The sequence below is a fragment of the Acipenser ruthenus genome, chromosome 42 (assembly GCF_902713425.1).
Source record: "Acipenser ruthenus chromosome 42, fAciRut3.2 maternal haplotype, whole genome shotgun sequence".
Classification (NCBI taxonomy): Eukaryota; Metazoa; Chordata; class Actinopteri; order Acipenseriformes; family Acipenseridae; genus Acipenser; species Acipenser ruthenus.
In genome coordinates, this window is record NC_081230.1 from 9,828,043 (window position 1) to 9,840,642 (window position 12,600).

General features: G+C 37.2%; 3 protein-coding genes and 1 long non-coding RNA gene across 5 annotated transcripts in view; 3 read left to right on the top strand and 1 right to left on the bottom strand.

The window, feature by feature from the left end:
• LOC117962250 (homeobox protein Hox-D3-like) overlaps window positions 1–12,600 on the top strand; it is a 76,048-nt gene that overhangs the window by 5,046 nt on the left and 58,402 nt on the right. The window lies entirely within an intron of this gene.
• LOC117400970 (uncharacterized) overlaps window positions 441–12,600 on the bottom strand; it is a 16,656-nt gene continuing 4,496 nt past the window's right edge. Inside the window, exon 2 of the long non-coding RNA XR_009311473.1 lies at window positions 441–592. This is a non-coding gene — a long non-coding RNA (uncharacterized LOC117400970). The remainder of the gene's footprint in view (window positions 593–12,600) is intronic.
• On the top strand, window positions 1,254–7,875 carry LOC117400967 (homeobox protein Hox-C6-like). Its single transcript, XM_034001334.3, has 3 exons — window positions 1,254–1,528; window positions 6,077–6,439; window positions 7,292–7,875. The coding sequence occupies exons 1-3, from the start codon at window positions 1,483–1,485 to the stop codon at window positions 7,603–7,605; spliced, it is 723 nt and encodes a 240-aa protein (XP_033857225.2). The 5' UTR covers window positions 1,254–1,482; the 3' UTR covers window positions 7,606–7,875.
• LOC117962248 (homeobox protein Hox-C5-like) overlaps window positions 10,545–12,600 on the top strand; it is a 2,277-nt gene continuing 221 nt past the window's right edge. Inside the window, exons 1-2 of the mRNA XM_034001335.3 lie at window positions 10,545–11,229; window positions 12,567–12,600. The exon at window positions 12,567–12,600 is cut by the window's right edge and continues 221 nt beyond it. Of these exons, the coding sequence (XP_033857226.3) occupies window positions 10,758–11,229; window positions 12,567–12,600 (506 nt within the window). The 5' untranslated portion in view covers window positions 10,545–10,757. The remainder of the gene's footprint in view (window positions 11,230–12,566) is intronic.

Genomic DNA, 12,600 nt, shown 5'->3' on the forward strand with positions numbered 1-12,600 from the left:
AATATTACAGATGTGTTTATGCAGTAAATACATATACAACTACCACCGCATATCTGACTAAAACAAAACTATACATTTTATATCTTGTTCTTATTGTATGACTTATATTGTAACACTTGAATGTATTTGTATTTGCTTGCGATTGTAAGTCGCCCTGGATAAGGGCGTCTGCTAAGAAATAAATAATAATAATAAACTGATAAACCAAGGGCCCATTTCCTTGTCCGATTTAGGTAACAAGTATCGGTCAATGCATGCAGTAAAGCAAATGTGTCAGGAATTCAATCTGAAACTCCAAGAGATGATAAACACATTAAAATCAATTACTTTCTATATTTTTCAGAGCACCAAAAAAAAAAAACACGTGCGTTTCTAATCCGTTGATTGCAATAGTTCGGTTTAAACGCGTCATGGCTTCAGCTGATAAACCAATACACACATAAATACAATGAAACTTTATTACAGACGAAAATCTGTCGGCGTTGACATCACAGGCCATTCGAATAATCAAACGCGTCCCCTGAGTGACTCTCCTTGCGGACTTCTCAGTGCGTGCAGCCTTGGATCCGCGTTGATAAGCATCGCACGAGCCCTTAAAAGAATGAAAGAGATAAGATTAGAAAAACCAACCGCGTCATAAAAGTACAAGGTCTTTTTTTTCTATTGCTCAGCTTCAAACAGCCTTGCTTTTAATGCATCTCTTTATCAACAGTTTACACGATTATAAAAACACGAAAACATCTTAAATATGGGCAAACAAAACGTGGCCATTATACGCTGTATACTTTGGGGTTTGATCGTTTAAATGGCATGCTTCGTGTTAATGCATCCTCCTATAGTAATGTATAGCATGCATATTAAAACAGCAGCCTTGTGGTTTCAAGCGTGCCGAACATTCAGTAGAATTGCTGCACGAGCTCAGTGAAAAATGAACATCTCTTGTTTTTTAATGGTCTGCATATGGCCGAGTCTGCGGCTTAGTTTGACAGGAACATTGGCACCCCATCTGTTAGCCTTTGAAGAGAACTCGGATGCATTAGCAGTAGCCAAGGTGTGTTCTGAATGACCTCAGCAAACGACTAGAAAGCGGTGCAGGCTACAGTTATGTGATAATTGGATGTGTATGTATGTATGTATGTGTGTGTGAGTGTGTGTGTCTGTGTGTGTGTGTGTGAGTGTATGTGTCTGTGTGTGTGTGTGTGGGTGTGTGTGTGTGTGTGTGTGTGCTGTAAAAGCAAATGTTTTATAAATTAAACAAATGTCTTTTGCAACCGATTTTCAAAACCATTTTAGTTTTGTTTCATTATTCAAGAACGTACGTGTGCTTTTTGTTTTTATCTTCTTAACACGTTTCGTTTCCGCAAAATTAGTCATGTTTCAATTGTTGATATTGAAAAAAGAAAGCAAGAGACAGAAAGAAAGAAGAAAGAAAGAAAAAGAAAAAGAAAGAAAGAAAGAAGTCAGCCCACGTGAAAAGAGAGAATGGATTTCAACATTTCAAAAAGCGCACAGATGAAAACGCATTCAGGTAAGCTTCCATATCTACAATATCCTCACATGTATGCTGATCTGTGATTTCAACGTAGCTTGGCGGTGGGGGTGCAATACTGGAGACTAACTCGACATTTTTTGCCGTTTTACTATAACTGAGATGTCAGATAGAACTGTCCAAACAGACTATTAAATAGAAAAAAAACCCGATCCATTGAAGTAAATGGGTTGACAAGACACCCCGTGGAAACGATGCATTAGAGGCGTGTACACAGCAAGTGCGGAAGCGCGGGAGTGGTGCGGTCCTCCCCTTAGGGTTCTTAAGGAAGTGTGCATTTCAAACAATGGGCACAGAACGCGTGTGAGGGAATCCAGACTCGAGTGACAAGATACTACATTATTATAATTGCCATGGCTGTTCCGGCTTGTCTTACATTCCATTAATAAAGAACAGAACATGTGTGTGTGTGTGTGTGTGCCCATATCCCCTCCGGTCACTGTGTGTATAATTCTACCATGTTAAGTGTCTTATCTGTGTATAATCCATGTCATTTTGTGTGTGTGTGTGTGTGTGTGTGTGTGTGTGTGTGTGTGTGTATATATATATATATATATATATATATATATATATATATATATATATATATATATGGATGAAGAAATGCAACACATCACTTTTCTGCCTATGTGTACTTCATATTAATCAATTTTTATATCACGATTTTTTATGATGTTTTTAGAAATTCTAAAACAGTTCGTGTGAACTCTAAGAGAGGTTGCCCTGCACATAACTTTGAAAATAGAAACCCAACAGCATAATTTCCCTTATGAAACAGATACACAGATAGGATCCAGTGTTTGCTGCCATGTAATCACTTCGCTGTTAAGCGGTGTCCCCCAGTCTCGTTGGTTTGTTCTGTGGCTGTTAACAGCTGGTTTTGTATCACTTGCCAGCAAGCCGGTCTCTGTGTCTGGCTTGTCTGCAGATCTGCAATAAAACACTTAAGTTTCCAGCGAACATCTCGCACCATCTCTCCAAAACCGCCCCCCTCCCTCCGGCACAACACAACGCTGTTTAGTATCTGCGAGAAGGCGAATAACTCGAGGGAACGTCGGCCGTTCTTGCTGTAAGCGATCGATAGCTTCTCCCGCGTCGTGCTAAACCCGTCCGGCGAAAAAATCCAGAAAAGAAGAAACGACCTCGCCTAATGAGAAGTGAGATTGAGAACAGCACACGGGTCTGTGTGAAGTGAAGTGCGACACGATTACTATTCAAAAAGTCACACCGTCGCCTCCCCCGCGTAGGAAGCCATTAAAGGCCACCGCTCCACAGTTTTTAATACATTCGTCTTTTTTTTGTTTGTTTTTGCAATAAATAAATAAAAATAAATAAAAAGTTTAGTTTCATTATAAATCCTAATTCTTTTGATTGCACCAGATAATTCAAGATTCTTTTCACTTTGCCCTTTATATATCTGTGTATTTATATATGTAGTTACTACTATTTTGTATGGTTATTATTGGGCCGATTGACTATTATTATTTATATTTTGAAAACTGGAACTCGAATAATTGCAAAACTCATTTCTGCATATTTTTTTGCAAATAATTGTATTCATAGGAATGCTGGAGTTAGAGGGAATACATTTACGGGGTTTGTAAGAAAAAAATAATGTAACTGTTTCTTCAACTGATATGCAAAGATTGGCAGGAAAAAAAGAGTGTTTTTAAAAAAGAAAATTAAAAAAAATGATACGCCCCTTTAACTCGGGTTGCCGTGTGACAAAGTGCACGAGATAAAGTATTTAAACCCTTTCCATTCGCTTTTTGATCATCAAATAAAGCGAGGAGTCGAGACTCAATGAACCCGCGGGTAAGGGTGACAGGTACGGCACAGAAACGCCGGGAGGCTTGTGTGAAATGCGTTAAATAGCGAACTAAGAGAAACCCTGCAGCCCTCGGAGAATTGAAATAAATAAATACATAAATAAACAGATAGATCGCTCAACCACGCATGCCCGTTCTTTCGTGGGTTTGAAAATAAACCCTATAAAATGTGGATATAATTCATAATATATTGGGGCACCTTTTATTAGATCTTATAATTAAATAAATAACGAATCAGGAAAATAGAAACAAATTGAAAATAGCTATATATATACGAGAGAGACAGAAAGAATATATTATATATATATATATATAAATCGCCTTGTTAACTAAAATATTTTATAGTATGTGTGCATATTATATATATATATATATATATATATATATATATATATATTAAACGTTTTTAGATAGATAATGAAAATACAGATAGGATTACATATATGTATATATATATATATATATATATATATATATATATATATATATATATATATATATATATATATATATTGAATGATTTCTGATACATATTTGAATATATTTACAGTGTGCACAGCTGCGTTCTCTTTTCAATACGTCTCAGTTGTCCTCTGTTTTGTTAGCTTGTGTTTGTATGAGGGTGAGAGAGAGAGAGAGAGAGAGAGAGAGGGGGGGGGAGTCGGCTCGAATAGCCAGCCTGGTGAATCGGGCATCCTCGTCTTTTTATCCGCTTGTATAGTTTTATTACCTTCATCGGGGTTCTCGCATTCTTTCACAGTAAAAAGATCGAAAAACGCTTCCTGCGTCCGGCATGTCTTTGTGTTGCCGTGGGGGCAATCGCCTGCACCCCCTTCCCAGTCACATTTGCGCATTGCTAAAACAAACACATGCATATACATGCACTGGGTTCACTTTTCTTTCTACACAGCAGAAAAAAGGCTTTGGTTCCAGACGTCCTGAAATAAATGTTTTTTTAAAATTATTGAAACAGTTTGTTCCAAAAAAAAACAACTGTCCTTTTTTCATTTCTTTCATTTCATTTTAGTAAAATACAGTGTGTATATATATATATATATATATATATATATATATATATATATATATATATATATATATATATATATATGTATATATATATATATATATATAGATAGATAGATAGATAGATAGATAGATAGATAGATAGATAGATAGATAGATAGATAGATATGTACTTGAAAACGTGTCCACTTCGTTGTACAGAGACTCGGACAGAGGCAATGTTTCTGCACCCCCACTCTCTCTCTCTCTCTCTCTCTCTCTCCTGTCAGATTAGAAAGATAATGAAAAAAAGCATCGACGCAAAGGTGCAGTTTTATTAACGACACTCTTAACAACACCCAATAAACCAATTTAATTGCATTTGCTCTCTGGGAACACCTAATAAAACGCCAAAGTGTCCACTTAGGAAGAAACAGTGGTCAACTGATGCAAAAAAAAGAGCAACAGACACACACAGTATTGTTTGTTGTTTATTTGCTATGAGCTTTACATAGTTATTCAGTATCATATTAGTTTATTAGCAAATCTTACAGCGCCGGGAAACGGTGCGAAGCTTCAGGAAAATGAAACGCATCTGTCGGATAAAACGAGCCGTTCTCTGACACTGTATTTAATAAAGAATCCATCTCTCTTTATTTATGGATCTCTTTTACTTGTGTCTTATGAACGATGTAATGGAAATAGATTGCAGGGTTTTTTTTGTTAGCGTGGAGATGTGTTCTAAGCATTCTTAAAATGAGCTATTACATGAAACCTAAAATTAACAAACAAACAAACAAACAAGCGAGCAAACACGATCCCTCAGCTCTGTAAAGCACGCCATAGCGCTCGAGTCGGGCACAATACAAGTAGAGATATTTGACCATTCTTAAATCAGAGAGTAACACCGGCAGTATTTAGGTATCGTTTATTAATTAATTACATTATTGGAATAGCAACTGCACGTGCTGCATTCTTGTTCAAGGAGATATATTATTAATAAAATCAATTTTATAGTCCTCGCTATCGCGATTATATAGTGTAACACAAATGCTTGATTTTTTTATTTATAATATAGTGTGTATATATATATATATATAGTGTGTGTGTATATATATATATATATATATATAGTGTGTGTGTATATATATATATATATATATATAGTGTGTGTGTATATATATATATATATATATATATATAAGGTAGGATTTTCTAGGCTACCGTTACAAAACTGATTTTATTTCATACACTTTCCAATATATCTTTCTCTTTAGTAAATACATTAATTGAATAACAGCATAAAATATGTGATCTATAAATAAAAGTACCCGAATATAAATCCTTTTTTGTTTAATATAGTTATATATAATATACATGGATACTTAGTTTCGGCTGGGGAAATAAACACAAGCTTGGGCAATTTTTCCCTTGTTTTGACATCTGGCTTGCTATTGGCGGAAAGCTGGTCAGCTGACTTTGTCATTTCGTCCGTCTTTGAGTGGAGCCTAAGCTATAACAATCTAGTTCTGCGTCTACAACCGGAGTCCCGAAATAAATATTATAGAAACATTCAAGCCGTCTGAGACAGAGAGAAAGAGAGAGAGTGAGAGAGAGAGAGAAGGAGAGAGAGAAAGAGAGAGGGGGGACATTATGAATTCCTATTTCACTAACCCGTCGCTCTCCTGCCATTTAGCAAGCGCAGGGCAAGACGTTTTACCCAACGTAGCCCTGAACACCGCCGCCTATGACCCGGTGAGGCACTTCTCCACATACGGTGCCGCCGTGGCGCAGAATCGGATATACTCGTCCCCTTTCTACTCGCCCCAAGAAAACGTGGTGTTCGGCTCCAGTCGGGGACCTTATGAATACGGATCTAATGTGTTTTACCAAGATAAAGACATGCTTCCCAGCTGCAGGCAGTCGGCTATGGGCCACACTTCGCAGTCTTCCATAGCGCAGGACTACAGCACTGACCCGAGCAGGACTGCGGGGCAGGAGCAAAAAGGAAGCGGTGTGCAGATATACCCGTGGATGCAGAGAATGAACTCACACAGTGGTAAGTTGTACAACTCCCAGAGATAAATTATAGGAATTGGCCCGTTTTATGACCATCTTCAGCAACAGAACAAGCGCCGCTTCGTTTTATGAGAGTCATAAAGCATGTCCGGTTAGACCTATCTCTGTGTTGCTGCTGGAGCGAGGGATCTCCGTCTGTACCATTGAGGCTAAGAAACGAGGAGTCCTATACTGTTCTTTACAGGAACTCTTCCAGCATTCGCGAATAGAAAAGAATTATGAGAGAGGCAGTTCAGCCCTTTGAAATGAGCAGGGGATTTTAACAGAGGTGTAAACACCGCCACTACTACATTCCAAAATCCATCTTTGTGAACCTGCTTGTTTTTTTGGGGGGTTTTTTTAGTTTTTTTTTACAAGTGTTGAGACCATTTTACATGGGTTTAAATAGCAAAGTACAAGAAAGCGGAGCAAAATAAGTTATTAAGCATGACAAACTACTACTACTACTAGTAATAATAATAATAATAATAATAATAATAATAATAATAATAATAATAATAATAATAATAATTACAGAGGTTGATCAACCAACCATTGCATGCGTTATGCCAGCATGGTATTTAACTATAGATCAGTCCCTGTTTTCAATTTGTAATAAATGCATGCGTTATTAGTATTTGTATTTAAAAATCATGTTATTGTATTAAATGGACTGATTAAATGAGTAAGCAGGTGAGAAGAAAGAAAGAAAGAAAGAAAGAAAGAAGGAAAGTTACCACCTTGATCTCTCATTTCTGTTTTAGTGTTTATTTGAGTTCAGCTCAATATGCTTTAAGAATGACTGGTAAGGTTGTATTGTTGTGTCTAGTTTTTTATGGTTCTGTTTTTGCAGGGGTTGGGTACGGTTCAGATAGACGGAGAGGTCGCCAGATTTATTCCCGGTATCAGACTTTGGAGCTGGAGAAAGAGTTTCACTTCAATCGCTACCTGACCAGGCGCAGGCGGATCGAGATCGCCAACGCACTCTGTCTAACAGAACGCCAGATCAAAATCTGGTTCCAGAACCGGCGGATGAAATGGAAGAAGGAAAGCAATCAGAGCTCGGTTCTGCCCGGCGGTACCGAACCCGGTCCCGGTCCGGAAGCCCAAGAAGAAGAAAAAGAAGACATAGAAGAAGAGACGGAGGAAGAAAAACAGAAAGAGTAAAACATAAACAAAAAAAACTCCTTTCTTTAAAGGCAAAAAAAAAAACTTTTACTGTCGCTGTAACCCTTAACTAAACTACCTATGTTGTTGGCACAACTTGATAATAAACTAAACATTGTATGCAATTCAGGCGCTCTGTAAGACTGCAACGAGGCCACGTATTATCCAGTCATTTGAAGTCTTTTAATTAAGAAACTATTTTTTTTAAGTGTTAGAAATGGGGGAAAAAACATACTTCGTACAATCATTGTTGTTGTCGACCCGTCCGTCCCCCCCCCCACCCCACCCCACCCCCCACACCCCACACCCCACACCCCACACCCCACACTCCACACCAAATACTTCAATGCAATTCTATTGTGGTCATATATCTTTCGCCCAGTAAATGTTATCCGGTTTCTTTTTTTCCTCAATTATTTTATCCCTGTTTATAATTACGTCACACTGTTGCTTGGTTTGTCTGTAAATATATATATATATATATATATATATGTTGGTGTTGTTGTTTTTTTCTGTTCATCTTTGTAATATATTATTGCAATTTTTAAAACCGTGCTCAAAAGAATAAAAGAAAGAAAGAATACCACTTCCGTGTGTGTGTAAATATATTTAGACCGATCAGCAAGTCTCTTTTGAACAGACTCGCCGGCTCGTGTTGGGTTGTTAATATTCATACATGAATAGCATGACACTGCGACACACGCGTCTCTATGTGACAATTTTGCAGCTTTTTTTTTTGGTGGAAGATTTCTCGTTTTATTTGTGCTTCGCACCGCAGTGAAGAAAAATATCAACGTGGATGAAAATGCGTCGTGAGATGAGAACGAAATCATAACAACAATAAAATAATAAAAACAATACCTACATGATTCATACACAAAAAATAATGTACTGTATACTATTCACGACCAATCGCCTTGTGCTCAGTATTTAATAAATATTGTTATTTTAAAAATAAAGTACATTTGACTTGTATTTTCTTCTTCATAGCCTCGCTATTATTATTATTATTATTATTATTATTATTATTATTATTATTATTATTATTATTATTATTATTATTATTATTATTATTATTATTAATAATCTTGAGAATATTGATAACAAATAAACAATATTATGACCTTAGAGGCTTATTTCAAGAAGACTTCCACAGCGTAATCAAAGTTTCAACGTCAGTCATTTACACAAAATGGGATCAAATGGTTACCTCACAACATTGCCGAGGGTGGAAGTTCAAAACTTTCAATGTGTACGCGGGTTTTATTATTATTATTATTATTATTATTATTATTATTATTATTATTATTATTATTATTATTATTATTAATAATAATAATAATAATAATAATAATAATAATAATAATAATAATAATAATGATGATGTAGTGGTAAGAGTCTTTTCTGTATATTATTATTATTACGAAGGTTGTTACGGTGATTTAAATATATCCATAATAAAATATGAAAAAAAACTACACATGTTGCATCATAAAATTAAGACAGATTGTTTACCACGTTAATGAAACACACACACGCACGCACACACACACACGTACGCACGCACGCACACACACGCACACACACGCATATCTTCCATTAGTTTTTTGATATGTGTGATATTTAGGCCTATGTTATATATTGCATTGTCATTGTATTCCAAGTATGTTTACAGCGGTGCCAGTAGAAGTAATTGGCGCGCGTTGTGTGTGTGTAATCATTTTTTTTATAAAGCCATTGTAATCTTTGAAATAACGAAGGATTTACACAGAGGGATGGGGGCGGGGAGCATTTAAGAGAGGAATGTTTTCAGCGTCGTTTCATCCTCGAAGATGAAATGCTATATAATCCTTTCCATTTGTTTCTCGAATAAGAAACAAGCCGCACAGAAATAGAGAAAGGTTTCGTTATGACATTGAAACGTCCAAGTTAATCTCTCCTTGTAAACAAGGACTCGAGGACTGTTTAAAACATTGATTCAGTGACTGGACGATATTTCAACGTGTTCAAAAGAAACCGAACAACATACCTCCATACATTAACCAGTGTGTGTGTGTGTGTATCGTTGAGGGGGGGGGGGGGGGGGGGGGGGGGGTCAGGTATTACTATCAACGTGCGGACAAAATTTGAGAAAATGTCCCCACAAAGATATTAATTCGTCCCCACTTTGTAAAACACCTTTTTAAGAACTAAACATGCCTTTTTAAAAAAAGTGCCAAAATATTTAGTTTGTTGTCGACTTTCACCGTGTGTGGAGTTTTTGCCTGACTGGAGGTAGAAATACTACAAAAAATATCAATATAATGAGAAGTCCCCACAAATACAGGCATGCAAACATTATTAAAACGGTCAACTTAAACGTACATCGATTTAGTTATAACATGCGTATGAAATACAATTGCAGGGGAGGGGGGGGAGGACCTCGACAACTAAAAAAACCACAGATTCCGAGACAGTATCACCGCAGCTAACCTTTATTTCAGAAGCGTTTGTGTTTGTGTTTTTGTTTCTTTTTATCACGCAGAGAACGGAGCTGCGCGTTGGAAAGGGGTTGTAGAGCACTATGACGTCACAAGGATGCGCGTGTTTGTGTTTATTTACGTGCGTTCTATTCCAGGGAACGCTGTGGAATGTTGGATTTTTTAATTTTTTTAATTTTATTAGTTTTTTTTTTTTTTAACGAGACAGCAAGTGTGGTGCCCCTGCTTTGGCACCAGGTGGCGCTGTCGCCCCATCGTCCTCGACTTTTTTTTTCCGGCAGGGTCTCGGCGCGGTCGCTCCTTGCCCTGCTAAGCAGACACGTTTCACGGGGGCTCCATCAATAACGCCCTACTGGGGTGATCAAGCCAAATGTATGACTGGCCAACACAATCACGTGCTGCTGTTTAAGCATCCCATATTTGGGCAACGCACGTAGAATAAAGGGAAAAAGGCAGAATTTCCCCCCACCTATAAATCGTGCTCGTTTGATTTTTTGGGGGGATTAAAGCCCCCGAACTTCACAAAGGGCCACAAATCAAACACATAAAAAATCTATCTATCTATATATGATCAAAAAAAACTATAACATTAATATAATACAATTAAAATAAACGCTCTATATTTTTTTTGTAGCAGTAGCATTATACAAATATAATTCTGTACAGCTGAAGATGAGCGCGTACCTAACAAATTCATTTTACAAGCAAGCAGCTCAGGAGCCGTCCGCCTATTCCATGCAAAGTTACGGAAACTATGGCTGTGCCACTGAACTCGGTGCCTCCAGGTACTGCTACGGTGGGCTCGATCTCACCCTCCCTTTCCCTGCCTCTGCTCCTGCAAACTCTTACTGCCGCGGGGATATGGACTCGACTCTGGGAGGCTGCGACCCCGGGGACCGGGCTTCACCCTGCACAGAGACCGCCGCGTCCTCCACACTCGCTCCGGGCTCGGACGGGCTCAGGATTTACTCTAAAGCGGAGGGGCAGACCTGCGTTAAAAGCAGCGACGGCGGCGGCACCGGTGAAATCAAAGTAGAGGCGAAACAGCCCGTACAGCAGCGAAGACAACAACACCAGCACAAAGTCGACGACAGCCCGCTGCCCCAGATATACCCCTGGATGACCAAGCTTCATATGAGACACGGTAAGTTTTCAGTGTGTGTGTGAGAGAGAGAGTGTGCGAGTCAGCCTCTCTGTATTATTATTTTCTTCTCTCACTCTCTCTTTCTCTCCCTCAGTCTTGCTGTAAGGCTTTTCTCTCTTTCTTTTCTGATCGCTGTTGTTTTATAGGCCGTACGAGGAAAATAATAAAACTGGCAGTCGTAAATTTTATGACAAAAGCATCAGTTGCTCGTAAAACTGTCCGGTTAAGGCTAAGACGCGATATACGCCCAAATTTATGACAGCATAATTGGATCAGAGAAAAAAAAAACAGGCTATAAAAAGCCCACCAAATAATGTTTTTATACAAGCAAATAGATATATATATATATATATATATATATATATATATATATATATATATATATATATGTGTGTGTGTGTGTGTGTTAAAAATATTTTACAAGCTTTTTTGCATATGCACTTATGCGTGTGTGTATATATATTTTCATATATATATATATATATATATATATATATATATATATATATATATATATATATATATATATATATTCATATATATAGATAGATAGATAGATAGATAGATAGATAGATAGATAGATAGATAGATATCTATATATATATATATATATATATATATATATATATATATAACGCTGATAGGTTGTTCAGTACACAGTGGTGTGCACATATATCAGAACACCTCAAAACTTCTCAATTATATCCTTTATATACCCATCTGCATGAAAACCTCTGGCTGTGAGAATTTCAATTTCCGGTCAGTAATCGGTGATACAGACACAATAGGAGCTCCTCTGTGAAAATGTTAATTAAAGACCACTTTGTGCTTTTAATTAAACAACTTCTAAAAAGTCTCCTGCGTTTTATCAGGTGTTCCTTTCTCCTGCTATTTGAAATGGATTGCATGTGTGGCCTATTAAAGAAATCAATTCAATGAGACAAATACGAAATTTGCCTATTTTGACATTTTCCAATATTTTCAGCTCCAGTGGTTTGATTTCATATGCACAACGAACCAAAACAAAGAGAAGCAATGGGGTGTTCTAATACACGTGCGCTTCTGCAGGAATATATGCATGTATCTAGGTATGTGTGCATAGATGTATGCATGCATGCAATATGAAGATGCTCTTAATTTTGAGTTCCTGCGGTTCTATAACACTCCTCATACACCAAGCACGTTATATATTGAAACTCCATACAGTAGCCATTTAAGTTCCTTGCCAGAAGTTAGTTTTATTTTGATGGTCATATCTGTAAGTTGATACTGAGTCTCATTGTATGTGTGGTATTTGTTATTTATTTATTTATTTATTTTTTTGCTTACGAAACTAGAATCGGACGGCAAGCGCTCCAGGACAAGTTACAC

Coding starts and splice junctions, on each gene's coding strand:
- LOC117400967 (XM_034001334.3), top strand. CDS start 1,483: ATGGATTTCAACATTTCAAAAAGCGCACAGATGAAAACGCATTCAG. Junction 1,529..6,076: donor ACAGATGAAAACGCATTCAG/GTAAGCTTCCAT, acceptor CCTGCCATTTAG/CAAGCGCAGGGCAAGACGTT. Junction 6,440..7,291: donor GAGAATGAACTCACACAGTG/GTAAGTTGTACA, acceptor CTGTTTTTGCAG/GGGTTGGGTACGGTTCAGAT.